A 20882-nucleotide genomic window follows, 5' to 3' on the forward strand; every position below is an offset into this window, starting at 1 on the left:
ACATAGCCCCAAAGCATTTCAATGCAGTTGAACTTTCATCTGTCTTATACTTCCATGATAAAACTTATCTTCAATTATAAATAAACTAAAAACCTTTATTAAAAATAATTTTGCATTTCTTGCAAGAATGAAAAAAACTATGTAACTATGTAAATTCAGTATATATATATATATATATATATATATATATATATATATATATATATATATATATATATATATATATATATATATATATATATATATAAACATCTCCATTTCCAAAAAGGCTGCAAGCAATTACTATTAGAGTTAGAAGTTACGACTTAAAAAATTGCAGGTTATATGAATCAGGAAAAACAGAAAGTAAATTCAAAAAAATTTTCAAGGAAAAAAACTAAACGAATAAGAAAAAAAAAAATTTGAAGCACTTAGGAACAGTCACAGTTAAAGGATGAGACTTAATTGAATGACAACTAACACAAGAATGACTTTTAGTAGATGGCACAAGAGACACTAGCTCTTTAAAGCAGTGCCCATTATAGTATTTATACACTTTTTCAAGATGTAATCAAGAACATGAAAGTTGTAATTAAGAAATTGCAATATGTAATTGACAAGCACAAAATGTAATTAAGAAATCGTAATATGTAAATGAGAATGCATAATTTGAAATTGCGAATTCACAATGTAAGCTTATAGGTCATTATAAAAAGTTTTCTGGAACATGAATTTGAATAAATTAATAAAATCAAATTAAGCATTTGTATGCACCAGGTATAATAATTGAATTAAAAGATTGTTGTGTGAACTATGACCAGAAGGTCTGCTATTAAATCTGTGTCAGCATTTATTTCACCAAATTAGCTTACGTCTACTTCTGGAATAACCAGAACTAACTTGTTTAATTTGTTGGGATGAAATACATACAACAGATCAAGTTGAAAGAAAACATTACACTTTATCTTGACTGAATGACAAAAAAAGAGTTGCTGAATGTATTGAGCAAAATGATGATTAAGTGACAACAGTAATGAAAACAAACAAAAAAGAGCAAACATACATTTGATTGCAGCTATATCAACAACAAATGATTAAATATGGAAGAAGCCTAAGTTGGTGTTAAATTAAATATTACAATGATTTTTAATGACAATGTTTAAACTCAATTTAAATCATATTTTTTTGTAAATAAATTATTTGGTTTTATTTAGTCTTCATCTGATTTCTCAAATGAATTTTTAACAAACAAATAAATAAACAAAAAAAAAAAAAAAAAAGGAATAACTAACACTCGATAGATATTTCCAGTTACCGCCAAAACTGCAAATGCCTTTTTCATCACTTTTTTATTTTATTGATAGTATATCATTATTTATTGAAAACCAACTCATATGGCCACCTGGGCCAAATTAGGAAACAACCTTTCAACCATTTTAACAAGGTAAATTAAGGCAACAAAATTAAAAATACAAAGAACTTTTTTCTGAGAATCTATATTACAAACTTTTCTTAATTACAACTATTATGTTTTCAACTACATCTTTTTTTATTTCTTATTTACAACTTTCATGTTCTAAATCTTATGTTTCTCAATTACAACTTTCATCTTCTCAATTACATCTAACATTTCTTAATTATAACTTTTAAGTTCTCAATTACATCTTGAAAAGGTGTAGAAAAGAAAAAGAGAAGCAACATTACAACAATGTGATAATGCTTGATGGTTGGCTGCATGAGCAGTTCTAACTATCCTTACAATGCATCTTGTCTAAAAGAGAAAGTCATCATTCAAAGATCCACTCCAGATATGGTAACAGTATTCCATACAAGAATGGATTACAGATCTATAGAGATAAAGAATAGAATCCGGAGCAAGAAAGTGGCAAGCACGATAAAGAGATGCAACCTTAGCAGATGCTAATTTTGCAATGAATTTGATATATGGTATCAAGGAAAGATTGGAAGTAAAAGTTAATCCTAGAAGATGAAAGGTAGATGACTCATCGAGTACATAACTGTTCATAAATATAGGAAGATTGTTGTGATAACGATTAGCTAGAAAAAAAATTGAGTTTTATCTGAGTTAAGGTTTACCAGCCACTTAGAGCCCCATTCTGTAGCAGAAGTAAGATCCTTTTCAAGCTCAAATCCCCCCTCTAAGCACTTGACTTTTTATCAAGAAAAAAATAAATTGTAGTATTATCAGCAAATAATTCCACCTTAGATGTGAGATTTTCTGGGAGTTCGTTAATGTAAATTAAAAAAAAGTATAGAGCCATGGATAGAACTTCAAGGAACCCCTGAAGTTACAGGAAATGAAGAAGAGTGCTGTCCATCAAGGTTAACTTTGATACTACAATTGATAAGGAAGGATTCAATAATTTTAAAGATATTACCTGATACACCGTAAGAAGAGAGCTTATGGAGAAGACCAGCATACCAAACTTCATCAAAGGATTTAGAAATGTCGAGCCGGATAGCCTTAACCTCTCCACATCTATCTAATGCATGATAAAACCTATTAGTTATTACCGTTAACAAATCAGCAGTAGAACAAGAAGATCGAAATCTATATTGATGATCAGAGTAGTTAGTGAGTAAGTTATTAGATTCAAGATGTTAATTTTTGAAAATAGAGATAACAGATGCCACTCAGGGTTTGGAAAACGTCTGTAATGGTTTTCGATAGTCTGAAGCAAAGATTGTTTCTGTTTTACATATTTTGTAAAAGCAGATTTAAAGATTGTAGCAAGGGCAATGGATCACTCACCACAATCTCTAACAATAACTGAATCAATGAAAATTTTCAGTGTTATTGCAGTTTTTGTGTATTGATAACTTGGCACTTTAGGCCAGTTTTACCTATCTATCTGTAGTGCATCAAAGAAAATTTGAAGAGGTCCAATGATATAATCAAGAGTCTAATAAATCCTGTCCTGATGTATTTATTTGATTGATTTACTATTTAATTTAAAAAAAAATCTTGTAAGTGTACCATTATAAAATATTTCATTTCCAGATGTAAGATCTTTTCCTTCCCCAAATGTCACAAATGCTGACCAGTGCCATAGTTAATATAACTTGAAAAATAGTATTACACTTAGTTAAGCTCTGGATTAGGCTGAGATTAATGAATTAAAAATTATTGGAACTTAAGCAGGTAGCCTAATCTTTTACATAGATTAACAAGAAAAATAAACCAAACTCTAAACAGCTGATACTTTCATGTTTGTTAAGTCATAACTAATACTGAAAGAGAAACATTTTAAGCAAATGAATGAGCTTTGACATTTATCAACCCTGATGGAAAGCAATGGGAACTTAAAAGCGAATAAAGGAGGTTTTATTTAAGGAAAATCAAAGTTTCAATAGTTCTCAATAGTCATCAGTAAATGTCATGCTTTCCATTCAAAATGTTTTGTACAAAATTCAATCTTTTTTTTTTCAGCATTTTAAAAGTTGAGAGTTGAGAATGATTCTTTATCCTCCTTTAAAGGTTACTGGAAAACAGTGATACTTACTAATACTGGAAAACTTAGATACATTCTTTACCATATGCCTGTACAGTTGCATTTAGAATGTATGTGGACTAGGGTTATGACATTTTTTGAATCTGTTGTGGCCATACTTCTATAACTTGAGAAATGTTGAGTAATTGATAAAAAACTGGTTTAATGGTAGTCTAGTTGTAAAAATACCCCCCCCCCCCCTTGATAATAACGTGATTTTTCATAGATTACACGAGGACACATAAAGCTTATTGACAACCCATTTATGAACAGCCACAAAAATAAATAAAACTAATTGTAAATTATATTTAGTATTTATAAACTAAATATCATTTAAGTGGATCAATAAAAGTAATTATTTTCAGCAAGTTAGTTTTAACGCTTTACAGGTCATTCTTTCCAATAAATTTCACATTTGCAAACTCCTATTTTTTTGAATTTTGAAGGAGATCTTCCATCAATTTAACGCCTCATTCAGCAATGATGTTTGTTCTTGGAATATGAACTACACTATCTTCTTTGCTCCAGTATTTCATAAAGCACTTTAAAGCAGTTGTACACTTAATTTAATCAGTCAATGCATCAAGCAGTCATATGATTTATCATCAAATAAATGTTTGCTGAACCAAAGTTTTTTCCATTGATTTGCAATAAAAGTTGCTGCACTTTCAAGTTCACACCTCCATGTTGGTATAAGAAAATAGGTAAGAAGAACATGTGATGCTCTAGAGTTCCATCTAGCACTGTGCAATGGAGGAAGCTTGTGCCACTTAATTTTTGGTAATTTTTTATGATTCTTGAAGTAACTAAAAGCTTCACATAACTCATAAAGGAATTTGAAGTCATCTTGCCAAGTTTATGTAATGGTTAGGCTCAGCTTCATATGTATAATTTTTTTGAAGATTTTCATAATTTTCGGTTAAGTCCTTCACAAATTTATAATCAAAACCAGGACTTGTTGATTTACAATTTACAAAATAATCCAAAACGTGTTTTAAAAGAAGATCCAGTATATGATGCTGACATCCTAAATATTGTGGTTTAGTAAAGCCTCTGGTTTCCATTTCATTTTGTATTTTTACAACTATACCATTTAATCTTCCTGTGTTTACTGCTGTTGTGTCACATATAATCATTGAAATACATTTCCATGCATCAAAATCATTTAGCAATTTTTTAAAAGCTTCAAAAATATCATTGGATTTTCCACTATCACATTTAACAATTCCTAAGTTAATTTTCCTTTTCTCATTTTGAAGTATCATAACTTGGTATTCAGTCTTGTTTATTTTATTTCCATCAAAATGTAGGCAGAATTGTTCTTCTTGTATCATTTTAGCAACAATTTTCTTCATGCTTTCCCCTTGCCTAATAGTTGATCTCCATATTCCTGTCTGACTTGGACTCTATTTCAATACCTTTTTCAAATAACTTTTTACAGATTCTAGCTGATTTATTTGTACTTAAAGTTTCAGTTATCACAAGATTAGATCCTAACTTTGTTCTATTATATACTCTTTCTTGATTTTTTCAATTCCACTGGTTCATAATTGTCTTGTGAATCTAAATCTAAACCACTTTCTTCTGATGCAGTTGAACTGCTAACTGGACAATTATTTGCTTTGCTTATAGAAGTTGTATCTTTTGCATTACAAACTCTGACTTTTGAAGGATGTAATGACACTTGTGTGTTAGTACTGTGACCAACTTCTCCAAAAACAGAGCATTCTTCCTTTTTGCCAGGCTTTTGAAGATACTTGTCATGTTTTTCTATAACCTTTTCAATTTTTCTTCCAACTGATTTTTTAGAAATACTTGGAAAGTTGAGTTTGTTCCATAATTTACTTATTTCGACAGCAATTAACTCTTACTTTTCTGCTTTTTTCAACTGATGCCAGGTAGTTGTAACGTCCAATAATAAAAGTTTTTTTTAGCATTCTATTAAATGAATCAAATGGTTTTTGAATAAAGGGTAGACCAATTCTTGATGTTATACATTTTTCAAACGAAACTAAATTTTTTGTCCATACTCTTGAATATTTGTCAACAACAGTTTTGCTATATTTATTTGACATATTAGAAAAATCTAAAATGCATTGATAATATATGTTAGTCATTTTCTATGATTTAATATTATTTTAATAAAAATACTTTTCTTTAAAAATTTACTGTATAAACATAAAATTAATTAAAAAAGACATTGAAATGGGTAAAGACAAAAGAAATGAGTAAAACATAAAACGCATTAGTATTAACTATTTTCTGTATTTGTGTAATATTTCAGTCCAGACTAACATATTATACAAGCACATAAAATTGTTTTTACTTAGGTGTGTTTTATGCTTTATAGTGAACTTAAAAATCAAATACTTCCATAATAGTCATAAAAACAACAATATTTTTATAGCATAACTTAATTGTGGGTGGATGGGGGACATTTTTTAACTATATTCAATATTACTATGAAATTTTAATATTAACTATCAATTTCTCAGGTTTTAAAACTATGGCCAATTAAAACTGTGACAAAAGTTAAAAAAATCATAACCCTAATGTGGACTTTTAATAATTTGCTTTAGTTCAATCTAAAGTAAACACAAAATTTGATGGAATGAATAATCTAAGACACTGACCATGGCTTATTTAGATTTTGACTAAATACTTTACAGTGATCAACAAAATTTATAAATCATTTTGGCTTCTTCAGATATGATCATAATTGATTGATGCAGAACTAGTGTGACAAAGTCAGAATCAAAATTTTTAGGACATCTAATTTCTCTTCTTTCAAAAGCTGCTGAATTTCTTATATATATTTCTTATGATTTACCAATACCTATATATTTGTTATGATCTACCAATGAAATACTTTTATTTTTATAACAATTTTTGTTATAATTCTTTTATTGTTAAACTACCATTTTCATTTTATAGACCAAAATATTGATTTGATATTGAAAGCGTGGTTTGCATTGCGTAAAAATTAGGCAATTTCTAAGGTATAAACAGAATTAAGTTATTGTTTTACTTATTGTGGTGTCAAAAATAACTTAATATCAACATTACTTTTCATATCAAAATTTATACAGTTTAAATATAATCAATTATCTTTCAATTTTTTTCTCCATTAACTTAATTAGTTGAAAATTTTGTTTGGTTAGTTGGAGCCCCATGCTAATCAAAACATTTTTATACTTAGACAAAATGCGTTGAATTGGAATTATAATTTATTAAAGTTTACTCAAAAATTTTTGTTTTAAAAGTAAATTTTTGTAAACTTATTTTACTCAAAAATAACAAAATTAAAAATTAAAAAAAAAACCTTTGATAAAGGCTGAGTTGCAGTTAACAAGCGAACAAGTTCTTGACTATCCACCTTCTGATAAACAAACCATAATAAACGAAGGATGTGATGAAAAGCATCATCATTCTGCAACCAAACAAATAAAAACTGATCAAACACCAGATTCAGATAACGAGTGCGAGAAAAGTTTTCTTCACAGCAAGCAAAACGATGAACAAATAAGTTAAACACGTATGTTGAAATAACTTGGTTTTTCAACACTTGCGCAAATTGCGGTAAAACAACTTCCAAAATGGCGCTAAAAACAAAGTAAATTTAATGATTCATTTTTTTTTTATTTAAATTTTTTTTAAGACGTTAAAACTTTAATTTGATAGTGCATTAAATGCAATACATCTACTAAATGTATATTAGAGATGCTATAAAGCAAAATAAAAATGACCAATCATAAAATACAACAATAATAATCAGAAAATACAACAGTGATAATTAGAAAACACAACAATTATCTAGAAAATAAACATTTACATCCTGATAAACAATTTGAACGCTGTAAATATAGGTGCACCAAACTAGCATCTACTCTACTTACTGACTATATAAAGGAACAGAAAGGAGTTGTTATACTGATGCTATCTTTATCAACCTTAGAAACACTTTGGATACTATTTCCCATAGTGTACTACTAAATAAGAGTAATACTAAATGATCATATGATGTAATAATAAGAGTTAATAATAGTTAGTAATAGTTTGATGGCTACTCTCTCAATCAAGATCAGATAGAATTGTTTGAAAAGTTCAATCAAGATTAGATAAACAGTCAAAAGTATGTCGAAATGAAAGATAATATAACTTTTATCGTGCATTAGATAAAGGTGGAGGGGTTAAGGTCATCGCTCTTGACATTTCTAAAGCTTTTGATAAAGTTTGGCATGCTGGTCTTCTCCATAAGCTTAATTATCATCATGCCTAAAAATAACTTTTAAAGATTTTTGATAAGTGATCTTGAGGTCCCTCAAAGCCTCTAAACATGCGCCCAGCTTTTCTGTCAAAAAAAGCAACCTAAAAACAGACTTTGCCCAAAGTAATATATTTAATATAAAATTAATCATATGCAAAAACCCATTTTAATGTTACATTTAACTTTTTATCTTTTAAAAAATAATGTTATTTTAGTTAATTTTGTGACCAAATGTACAAAAAATGACTTTTTTATGAAGGACTTTACTTGAAAATTCAATAATCAACACACTCAACACACTAAAACCTAATCAACTTTCACATACTAATCACTGATGATTATGGAGCTTCTTAATCACAAAATCAGCAATATTTTGTCAACATATGTAAAATTGAACATATCATGGAGGTCAGTTATAGACGCATCTGCTCTACAGAATTCTTTCATCCATACAGGAATGTAGAAATGAGCTAAAAATCCATTGATTCCCATAAGTTTTGCAACCATATCATCATCGTATTGCATCTGTTTAAAAAACATATCTTTCCAGATTACATATGTTTCCTGGAAATTTGGAATTTCACCCAAGATTATCAGAGCGCTTTCAGCAGATTCATGATAATTATCTCTTGAAAAAGTTGTTAAATCATTGCAAGATAATGTCTGTAAGTTCTTTGACAACTTTATACTATATTTTATCTTTGACAACTTTATACTATATTTTATCTTTGACAACTTTATATTATATTTTGCCTAGCAACCATTCATTTTAGATTTCCAGTACACTTGAATTGGTTGAATTTTATACAACTTTAAAATTTGATTTTTAAATTTTTCAAATAATTTGTTTTCAGAACCTAACAACAATTTCCATACAGCAGCAAGAACAAGTTCTAAAATGTGATGAATACAAGCTAGGTAGAGTAATTTTCTTTTGTCGAATTGTAGATCTTTAAACATTAAAATCTTGAAGTTTACCTGCACAAGGCTTTAAGAATTAAGTGATCGCAAATTGTGATATCTGAAAATGCTTCCGGTTATTAAATTTTTAGCTTTTTAAAAACTGTAAACTCTGTTTATCACTAAACTTAATAGCTGTTCAAAATATTTATATTGATCTTAAATTATGATATAAATCTAATTATAAAACCATTTATACTATACTATTACTATTATTTTTATAATAGATTGAAATAGTGAAATAGATTGTAAAGTGAAATATAAAGTGAAATAGATTGATTGATTAAATAATAATTACTTTTTTTTTTTTATTAAAAATTATGATTTAAACTTTATTATTTTAATTTGTTTTATAAATCATCAGATAAAACTAGAAAAATAAAGCATACAGTACAATGTAATATTAAAAAACAACTGCAAATCACAACAGTCTAAAAGTATTTAGCGGTGATCAAATATTGTAAATAAAAGAAATCGCAAAGTAAGATATAAATACTTTTATATTTTATTTAAACCTTATTCAATATTTTCTTATAAATTAAATGCTCATAACTCATAAGCAGATATGTATACAAATTTAAAAACAGAGTAGTTTAAAAATATATAAAAACTAATTTAAACTTTTTAGTTTAAAAAAAACAAAACAAAAAAACTAATAATTTATTTTAATATGTGCCTTTTTTATCAATATTTTTATTATCAATTAATTAATTTTTAATTTAAAACATTTTAATTTTTAAATAAATAATTCCTCAAAGTTTCCCCCTAAACAAAAATGAACTTTAACATTTCATATGATGCGCAAATAGCGCATATCATGATTTTTTATTGGTTGATTTTTAAATTACTGAGCAAATTTTTTGGATCTTTAGTAATTATTTTTTCCATATTTTTCTCGTAAAACTTTTTTTTTAATTTATAATCCATAAATTATTTGGTGTTTAAACAAACAATAATTTAAAATATGCAGGTTTTGGCAGTTATTATTTTTGCTGTATTAACCATATAGTTTAGGTTTTTCAATAATTTTTTATGATAAAATAACCTTTTATAAATAAACTTTTATAGAGAATTTAATAACCAGAAATATTTCCAGATATTGCAATTCATAATCACTTAATTCTTACTCCAGCAGCTTTTATTACTGTAGATATAACCTTTGTCGATTGATTTTCTAAAAGCTTGAGACAATCAACAGTACTAGTTATCTGGTCACATTGCATTATTTTCTTAGGTAGCTTAAGAGTTACAAAATTGTCTTGATCTGTTTCTATTTCTTCTTGTTCCAGATTTATTTCAAAGACAAGATCAGTTTTAATTCGGTCATCTTTTTTGTTTAATTGTGTCACTATCTCCGAATCGTATTCTAGCAAAGCCACAACTCTATTGACCTGTTCTTCTCTTAATATTTCCAACATGCACTGTTCACTATCTTTAATTCTTGCTTTACTTACTTGACTTGCAAGTTTCATTTCAGCTTTGGTTTCAAATATTTTCTTATGCCAGTCCATGCATGCTCTCCTTTCCCGTTGTTGGTCCAAATAGAAATCAATATCATTTCACTTTTTCTGTCTGACAAAAATCTTGATTTTTTGATTTCATCAATAGCGTCTGATGCACCAATGTCAAAAAAGAGAATCAAATAGTTCAATGATGTTTGCTCTTGTATTGCCAGGTTCAGTTGTTTTTTCATATTTTTTCCCATCAAACTCTACCATTCATTCTAAAGTATTCCAAAAAACAACAGCATCAACTGCAGAATATCCTGATTCTTCAGGTTTTTTTTGATTTTCTGGATCATATCTTTGAAATAAGACAAACTTCATAATATCCCTACAAACAGGCAGTTTGGCTTCATTAATTGATGTTGAAGGATGACTAATTAACTAGAAATCTGTTAACTTTCTTTTCACAGGTTTGCCTGGAGTTGCTTTATGTGAGCTAGGGGTAATAGCACTACTTCTACAAGTATTACTAATAGTCTTATCCTAAAAATGTGGACTTTCTTTTGGTATATCTTCACTGTGACAGTGACTGCTTACATTTCTTACTACTTCGAGTCAACATTTTTACAATATAATCAAAATTTAATTCTTTCAAAAAACAGTGCCAAAACTTTAGCAATACAACTAGAAGCAACTTAAAACAAATCAAAACCCTTTTTGAGTAATGTTTCTTTGCCTATTGTAATTCTAAAAACATTAAAAAAAAAAAAATTAATGAAATTATATTCAAAAAATGGGGCAAATGATCAGAGGTTTTTAAGGGACCTCAGGATCACTTATCAAAAATATGTAAAAAATTATTATTAGACATAATAATGATAGCAAAATAAGAAAAACTTTAATTTCGATGGTTCTGAGTAAAATAATATTTTCTGGACAACTCTATAGCGCACATATGTTAGTAAAACACTAAAAAAATGTATATAGGTATATATTTGTATGCATATACTTACACTTTATCACTCTGAATTACTTGGTTTAGATAGTAACAAATAATTAACTGTGAAGGTGTGCTTTCTTGAATAAACTTAAATAAATTATCAGGAACTTTAATATTATTTGAATTTTCATTGCTTTCATCTCCCATACCATCCATCATAGTGGACATTAGTAGAGGTAAAAACTTTGTAACAATATCAATATTCTAAAATTAAAACAAATATTAGTTAGTATACAAGGTTTTTATGAAAACAATTAAGACATGTTAGAGGCAATTTGTTAAATATGTTAACTTTTAAGAAAACCAAAAGATGAATTATGTGAAAATGTGTTAACCTACTTTTAAATAGCTTTTAAGAAAACTAAAATGCAAATTATGTGCTTAACAATTACTGGTTTTCTTAAATGTTTTTATTAAACTTTAAAAAAAAAACCAGATGTAGTGAAATTAATGACCTGAAAACCAGGTTAACAAGTTTTATTCTTGTTTCATTCAAATGAACACACCTCTTTAATTCTCTTAACTTTTAAAATAAATTTAATAAACATTTATCAATGTTCAAACAAGATTAAAGTACAAAATTTCATAACATAGAGCTAATGATACAATTTTTTTTATTTATTAGTATATATGATTTTATCAAACAATTTACTTTGTAAACATTTGAAGAAAAAATAGATAAAATAAAACTAACCAATGATTCTTCTTTAAAATTTTGTGCTTTAATCATATCCCAAGCTCCCAAACTGAGACAGAGCAGACGAATAAGAAACATCAAATCTCCAGATGACTAAAGAAAAAATATTAAATATTATTTAACTTTAGATTTATAAGAAAACTTAAAAAATTTATAAAAAAGATTTATAAAAAAATTTAAAACCATTTGAAATTTTATGAACTAAATATACCCTTGGAAGAACATCAACAGCTATCAACTTATTAAGTACTTGCATAATACTAACAATAATTGTATTTGTTGCATAAGGATCACATAGAATCATAGCAATATCACTAAAAATTCAAAATGAAAAAAAAAAGATTTCTTATTATAATAATAATGAAAGCCATTATCTCCATATTGAATCTATATTTCTTAGATTTTTAGTGAGACAAAATTTCATCACATCAATCTGTAAATCAGATATATCCGATATTATAAGAAACAGTCAAAATAGATCAGGTAAACATTTATATAATAACTGTAATAAATATAACAAATAGTAATAAAAACTGAGTAGCTCTTCGAACTTGAAGCCTTTAAATAAACTGGAAAAGATGGTCATCATTTTAGCCATTATCAGAAAATCAAATGATAATAAAAAAAAAAAATAATCCAATAAAAAATATATATTCATATACAATATCTAGTAAAAATTTGAAAAAAAAAAAAAAGGGACAAAAATAAAGAAAAAAAGAAAACATTCATAAACAATATCTAATATAAAAAAATATGTAAGAAATTTTAATTCTTAAAACAAATCAAAATTTGTAACACACCTAATGGGGGTTTTCATGAAGCTAGTTACTATATGGCACAGTGTTTATTCACCCATAAGTTACTTATGTACTATGTATGTTTGAGTTACTTATTTACTATACATGTTTGTGTTCTGTCTGAACCTCTGGCGTGGTGTTGGTTTACCTGTAAGTTACTATGTTTTTGTTTGTGTTCTGTTTGAACCTCTGGTGCGGTGTTCACGCACCCATAAGTTACTTTATGTATGTTTGTATTCTGCTTAAATCTATGTTGCAGTGTCAGCTCAGTAACCAACTAGTAAATCCAACCATAAAAACTATATTAACCTTAATCTCTAGTACTCTGTTAGATGTAATGTCATTCCTAAAGCATTTCCAAAATATTCTTATCAATGTTTTTAATTACTCCTTACAGATAGTAACTTCTTTTAACTACTTAAGATCAGGTCAGGTTCAGGATTATCATGATTATTCTGCTACTGGTATTATGTAACCCAGTACAACCTACCCCATGCCATGCTACCTTGTAGAGTTTGTTTTTTTTAGGCAAAGACTAGGAGAAATAAACTGACTTAAAAATCCCCTGCTTTGGGGCTTTTTGTTGAGTAAAGGCTAGAGATGGTGTCTTGATAAAAATACTCATCTTAGGCAGATGTTAATTGCACCCAGCTACTGTCTTGTAGAAGGACTCTTAGACAAAGACATTAGGGGTAAGCAAAACAATTCTGTTGACCAGCCTCAAACCCCTTTTTCACTATTAGACAGGTGTAGATGTAAACCTATTATACTGTTTCCTGCCTAGGATGATGAATGCTTGAAATTTTTGAATTTAGTCATAGATTTTTACTTGTGCCTCTTTGAAAGTGGTTTGCAACTCATCCTGTTATCTCCTAATAAGGGTACAGCTTTAAAACTCAGTTTAATGGTTCTTAGGCTGGCTGGTAGCATGTTTCATGAACTCTTTGTTAGCTCTTAGAAAGACTAATTTCATCAACAGCTGTAAAATATCAGAGTATTAACAGTGCCATGTTGTACAAGGATGGTGCTAATACTTTTGGTGCGCATTGTTGAGACCACATAAGGAGCCTTAATTAGGGTTAATTATCAAGACTGAGACAACAGACCTCATTGCTTGGAATGCCATGCTCTATCTATAAATGATTCAAGTTCTCTTTAAGCTTAAATCATGCCTAAAGTAACCAAAAATATTAAACATAAAAAACCATCCCCACCACCTAACTGTCTAATCTTTTCACAAGTATTTTTGGTCTTTAAAGTAACCTTCCATCAGTTAAATCTTACCTTATGCAAAATTCACAAGAAATTCTTGCTCTTTATGAGACTAATTTAAATTTTACTGTTCCTTTTTCAGATCTCAGTATTAATGGGTACTGCCCTTTAATTCACAAAGACTTCAATAATCAAATGCTTGGCTTGGGGTACACTTACCAATCAATTCATCTATTTTTCAAGAATCAGGTTTGAATCCATTGACTTTTTTTTATGTACTTCCACTTAGCACCTCTTCACTCTATCACCTTTGTCCTTTATAGTTCTCCTTCTCCTCAAGACTCTTGTAAATATAATATTTATATATATATATTTATTGTAAATATTTCTTGTAAATATAATTTTTGATCATATTGACCATGACCTTTCTCTTTACCCTTCTACCAATATTGTTTTTATTGGTAACTTTAATGATCATTACACTGAATGGCTTGGTTTTTACACTAATGACCCTGCTGGTACTAAAGCCCAGAACATTTGTATTTCTCAATCTCTCACTTAGATAGTTAACTTTGTGACTTTTTATTTATTCATTAATATTTTAGACAAATCTAATCACTTACCTTTACTTCTTGATTTGAGTCTCTTCTTCTTCAGACTCATTTTATCATTGCACTATTTACTCATACCCTAAAACTGTCTGAAGAAATTAATATAAAAAGGTGCTGTTTGATGCTAAGTTCTGTTGTTTCCAAATTACTAAAATACGTATCTTAACTCATAAGTTAGGCTCTAAGGCTTTAATATATACATTTCTTGTAGTACTGACAACTACAAGATGTAAATATACTAGCTAACCTAAATTTCTCCTCACCTTTAATTCAAACGCTAGCTTTCTGCCCTCCACTTAGGGTAGAAATGCACTACACCTGAAATTATTTAACATATTAGTTAAAAAAAAAATAGAAAAAGCATTTGAGATGTGTATAGAAATCAATATAGGAGTAAACTTTTTTTAAGATTTAAATTTTCAAAATAAATACATAATTACAAACTATGCAAATTATATTTAAGTAAATTAAATAATATGTTTTTTTTTGTTTTTTTTTTTAAACATCTTCACTTCCAACAAGGCTGCAAGCAGCCACTAATTAAAGTTGGAAGTTACTAAAAGAGAAAAGATGAAGATTGTAGAGCAAGATAACGATTGATGGACGACTTAAAAGATTGCAAATTATATGAATCAGGAAAGCAAGATGAAGGAAGTGAATTCCAAAGAGCTGATGTTTGAGGAAAAAAACTAGACGAATAAGCTTTTTTAGAGCACTTAGGAACAGTCACAGAAAAAGGATGACACTTAATTGAATGACGAGTAACACGAGAATGAATTATAGTAGATGGCACAAGAGACGCTAGCTCTTTAGAGCAGAGCCCTTTATAGTATTTATAGAAAAAAGAAAGAGAAGCAACATTACGACGATGTGATAATGGTTGGAGGTTGGCTGCAAGAGCAGGTCCAACAATGTTTACAATGCTTTTTTGCACCTTGTCTAAAAGAGAAAGGGCATCATTAGAAGATCCGCCCCAGATATGGCAACAGTATTCCATACAAGGCCAGATTTGAGATTTATAAAGATAGAGAATAGAATCCGAAGTAAGAAAGTGACGAGCTCGATAAAGAGATGCAACCTTACCAGTGCTAATTTTGCAACTGATTTGATATATGGTTTCCAAGAAAGATTGGAAGTAAGAGTTAATCCTAGAAGATGAAGAGTAGGTGACTCATCGAGTACATCACCATTCATAAATATAGGAAGATCTAAATTATTGCGATAACGATTGGCTGAAAAAAATTGAGTTTTATCTGAATTAAAGTTCACCAGCCACTGTGAGCCCCATGCTGTAGTAGAAGTGAGATCCTTTTCAAGCTCAAATGCCCCCTCCAAGCAATCAGAGGGTGATGGTTTCTTATCACGACAAGAATAAATGGTAGTATCATCAGCGAACAATGCCACCTTAGATGTGAGAATATCTGGAAGATCATTAATGTAAATTAAAAAGAGTATAGGGCTAAGGATAGAACCTTGAGGAACCCCTGAAGTTACAGAATAAGAAGAAGAGTGTTGTCCATCGAGGACAACTTTTATGCTACGATTGGAAAGGAAGGATTCAATGATCTTAAAGATGTTGCCGGATACACCATAAGAAGAAAGCTTATGGAGAAGACCAGCATGCCAAACTTTATCAAAAGCTTTTGAAATATCAAGAGCGATGGCCTTAAACTCTCAACCTTCATCTAATGCACGATAAAACCTGTCAGTTATTACTGTTAGCAAATCAGCTGTAGAACGAGAAGATCGAAATCCATATTGATGGTCAGAAAGTAAGTTATTAGATTCAAGATGAGAAATTAAGTGTTTGTTAATTAAAGATTCAAAAACCTTGCTTATGATAGGAAGAAGACTTATGGGACGGTAGTTAGACGAATCGGATCGCTCTCCAGAATTTTTGAAGATAGGGATAACAAATGCCGCTTTCTAGCAGGCTGGAAAGCAAGACTCTGATAAGCACTTGTTGAATAGTTTTGAGAGTATAGACGACAGCTCCGGAGAACACTTCTGCAAGACAATAACAGATATGTTGTCCGAGCCACAAGCTGTAGAAGAGTCTAAGCAGGAAATCACTTTAGATACAGATGCTGGAGTGATATGAATGTCAAGCAATGGATCAACCTGTTTGTTGGCAATATCAGGTAGAACGCAACTAGTGGAATCAAGAAATGATATTGATGAAAAGTTTTTAGCAAACAATTCAGCTTTGTCTTTAGGTGAGGTGACAAAGTCTAAACCATACAAGAGAGGTGGAATTATAGATTTGCCCTTATTATTGATATTATTAAAGATTCTCCAGAAGTCACGAGAGCCTAATTTTTGAGATGAGATACGAGATTTCATGAACTGAGAATAGCGGGTTTAGGCATTAGACTAAACCTTTTTACAATTGTTTCTAGCAGTAATAAACAGACATCTGTTTTCTGGAGAACTGTTTTGCTGATAAATATCGAAGTAACGGTTTCGATTGGCAATCGCAGCAGCACAGTGTGAAGAAAAGCATGGAGGAGAGTGAGGCTTGACCTGGAATCGTCGAGAGGGAACAAAAGATTCCATGCCAGCCTGAATCCACGAAGTTATGTAAGATGCACATTTGTCGACAGGAAGACGAAAGATTTCTACCCAAGGGCCATCACGAAGAAAATCACGGAAAGAATCGCAGTCAGCTTTACTGTAGTTGTAAGAGGTACGATAATAGGGGGATTCAGGTGATGAAGAAGAACAAAATATTAGTTTTAGAGAGATCAAACTGTGATCAGAAGAACTTAAGGTTGATTGTGGAGAAACTGAGCACTGACTAGGATTAGAAATAAGACTAGAGAAGGTAAATGATTCGGGTTGTCTGGAAAGCGAGTTGGAAAGTTGACTATTTGAGTTAGGGATTGAGAAAGGCAAAAGTTGTGGGCTTTAATGCCTGCCGAATCACTGACACTAGAGCCAAGCCATTCAGAGTGGTGAGCATTAAAGTCACCAACAACAACTATATTAGCTGATGGATAAAGAGAGAGGGCTTGGTCAATATGATCAGTAATAACGTCAAAAAGTGTGCAGTCTTGAGATGAAGGAGAACGATATAGAACAAAGAGAAAGGCAATAGAGTGAAGTGGTGCTAAACGAAAGCACATAAAAGAATAGTCTGTGGATTCAAACCTAGTTTCACGACAAATGGGTGAATTCTTACGAATGTAAATGCCGAGGCCAAGCATGTGACTATTGGAGTCTTTACGAATTAGAGGAGGATAACCATCAACACTAAGATCACAAGATGAGACAGCCGAACTCAAATTAGTCTCACAAAGAGCAAATAGATCTGGTGAACTTTGCAAGAGATAAGACTCAACAGAAGAAAAGTTACTTCGAAGACCACGAATATTAGCGAATGATAGGTTTAGAGAACTTGGTGATGATGATGGTTTTTTGTGTTTTATAGTTTTTGGTACTTTATTCATTTTAAATTAGATTGAAGAACTTGAAGTAATGTAAAATAATATTAACTACAAGTTCAAAATAAATTCCTTTTTTTCTCCAATATTCCCTAATTATTATCTAATTAAGCAATTTAAATTCACTTCTTGTGAATGATGAATCAACGTCAAAGGTTGTTCAAACAACCTTGACACTGATTCATCATCGCTCAATGAACCTTTGTGAGGCAGGTCATTAAAAAACTGAAGAGCTTGGGGCATGTAAAAAAATTTTAGAATTTGAAAATCAGCAATATTAGCACAGCTGACATGCAGTCTCATACTGTACAAAAATGTGAGGAACTTTGTGGATAATTGTTTCTTATTTCACTTTTCAAACAGCTTCTGATTTAACAGCTCTTTCAAAAGGTCCATTTTAGTTGAATTTGTTTTGTAACTTAGTAAAAATAATCTGGAGGGAAATTGGGTTTCATGAAAAGGGGTGTTAGTATTGGCTTTGTTAAAAATGATTTAATATGTTCAAAAAGCTTTAAGGACATGTTCAGCTTTACCTGACTAAATTTTCCTATCCAATAATAATGTAAATTATATAAAAATTTGTAATTCTGCATGAACCTACTACTTAAAAATTATCATACCACAGTTACACTTTATGTACCCTTTCATTTCTTGAAACCATTTCTTACTCGCTACATTAAAATGCATAAAACAAATTCCAGTCCATTTCTTATTTTGCCTAGAATATGAACCACGAAAAAGTTGCAAGTGTGATATGTTTTGATCAGATTTGGTCAAAATATAGTTCCTATATGCTTGCTACATCCTATAGTCTTTTCTTCTCACAAGTTTCATCAAAATAAAACATCTCTGCTTTTGGAGAATCAAATTTTTTTTCTTGACAACTTTTGATGAACTAATTTGCAGAAGTTTTTGAGTATAATATTGAGCTTGTCACATGTAAAACATGTATTTTTATGAAGATTTTTTTGAAAAGAATTTCAAATATGAACTTGATAAAAAAGTCTAACATGTCAAAAACAATCATAAACAAAATAAAAATTATGATAGACAAATGTCTGATAATATTCTTAAACAATCAAACATTACAGAACTATATATTTTTGTATATATATTTTTACATTTTTATATACCTACGCATTTTTGTATATATACATTTTTGATGACTAATTGCTCTGGCAAAAACACTAATATCTCAGGATAGCATTTGTCCATTTTAACAAATATAAAATAATTATGTTGTTGGTTATAAAGTCTAATTGCCTGAAAGACAAGTAGACATAAACAAAGCTCCTATAAAGCATGAAGGATTTTGAACACCTTCTGTTTATCCTTTAAGCAGTTTAAACATCTAGAATTTACCCTTTGTGATCACTTTATTTATATGAAATATTTAGATGTAATCTAACTTTTTATTTTGATATCCATCTTGTGAATATGCAGCAACTTATCTAAAATATAGTTCAGATAATAACCCTCGTACCCTTTATATTTTAATATGGTAAATATTATATATAAATAAAAATATATATATACTGATAAAAAAACATATACTAATGTTTAACCAGTTGCCAAGAATACTTAGATATCAACAACTGACATTATTCATTAATAAATAGACATAACTAAAAAAAAGCATTAGATATTATTATATCTAATATATGATATAATTATATGATATTATTAAATAAGCATTAGATATTATATTAAAATTTATATTCTATCACATTTAGTATATAAAATGCTTACCCTATAACTTCTTCTTGACCATTTTTTATAGTATCTAAAAATGTTTGCAGTTCTTTCAATCGCCTGGTGTCTATACTTTTATCCCTAATGCAGGCATCTAAACACCAGGTGAATTTATGACATGGGTCAACTTGATGAATTTCTTTTATATCTGCATCATGAAAAGCCATTAATAGTTCACTTCGAAGTGAGCAGTAATTTTCTTCTTTAGTCCTTAGAAATAAAGTTCTTAAGAACTGAAGGACTAGATTATATAAGTCAATGGAAGTACCGATCATTTCAACTAATTGTTTTACAATTGGCTTCTGTCTACGTTCCCGTGTAGACAAACTAAAAAAGTTTTGTGATTTATTATTTTCAGTTGAATAAATTAAACTCTGCTTTTCTATAATATATCTATTTAGTATGGGACCAACAGCATCACCGAAAAGAGGGTGTTTCTTCATCCATACCTTTCGTTTGACTTCAATGGGGCAATCATTATAGATTTTTTCATTTAAAGAAATTAGTTCAATAGTTTCTGGTTTTACTTCTTTAAGCTTTTTTAATGCTGTCATAATAACAGGTCGCAATGCATCAACATGAATAAACTGAATAGTATGATCTATAAGTTCTTTTAGCTTTTGGTCATTATAATCGCTAGCATTTATACGCTTAATGAGTTTTTCGCTTAAATCTGATATCACAGATTGATGAAAGACAACTCTTTTAACCTCTTGTAAGTCAAGTAAATGAAGAGCTGGATGAAGGGAAGATAATAAAACACAATTTTCTTGTTGAAATGTAGAAATAAAAGCCTCCGGCTCACGACATTCTTTAAATCCTTTGCGAATAGAATGCTTTCCAGCTAACCCAGACTCTTCAAATCCTGACATTTTAATTGCAACCTAATAATGAAAAATCATGATTTGATCTAAATAAACATCATCTGGGTTTGACCTATTTTTCATGTTGTGGTGGAAATTTTATGGTGGAATTATTTGACAAAATCATAGTTTAAACTCTCTGCCGCGAAACGAACTCAAAATATGTAAATAAATATCGAATACTCTTTTTAAACTCAAGCGCCGACGTTGCTGCACGTCCGTAAACGCGCATTTATTCAACACGACCCAGACCACAAATAATTTTAACTCAAGGGGAATAGTATCTTTAGAAGAAATTAATTTCAATGATATATATTTATATATAAATATATATCATTGACGAA

At 29.4% G+C, this 20882-nt stretch overlaps 1 protein-coding gene across 1 annotated transcript in view; it reads right to left on the bottom strand.

Annotated features, from left to right (window-relative positions):
* Positions 1–20715, bottom strand: part of LOC100200280 (negative elongation factor B) — a 23813-nt gene extending 3098 nt beyond the window's left edge. Inside the window, exons 1-5 of the mRNA XM_065791111.1 lie at positions 19673–20715; positions 12072–12174; positions 11858–11953; positions 11177–11367; positions 6814–7093 (exon numbers count right to left, since the gene is read on the bottom strand). Of these exons, the coding sequence (XP_065647183.1) occupies positions 6814–7093; positions 11177–11367; positions 11858–11953; positions 12072–12174; positions 19673–20547 (1545 nt within the window). The 5' untranslated portion in view covers positions 20548–20715. The remainder of the gene's footprint in view (positions 1–6813; positions 7094–11176; positions 11368–11857; positions 11954–12071; positions 12175–19672) is intronic.
* Positions 20716–20882: the final 167 nt, after the last annotated feature.

Source organism: Hydra vulgaris, chromosome 02 (assembly GCF_038396675.1).
Source record: "Hydra vulgaris chromosome 02, alternate assembly HydraT2T_AEP".
Classification (NCBI taxonomy): Eukaryota; Metazoa; Cnidaria; class Hydrozoa; order Anthoathecata; family Hydridae; genus Hydra; species Hydra vulgaris.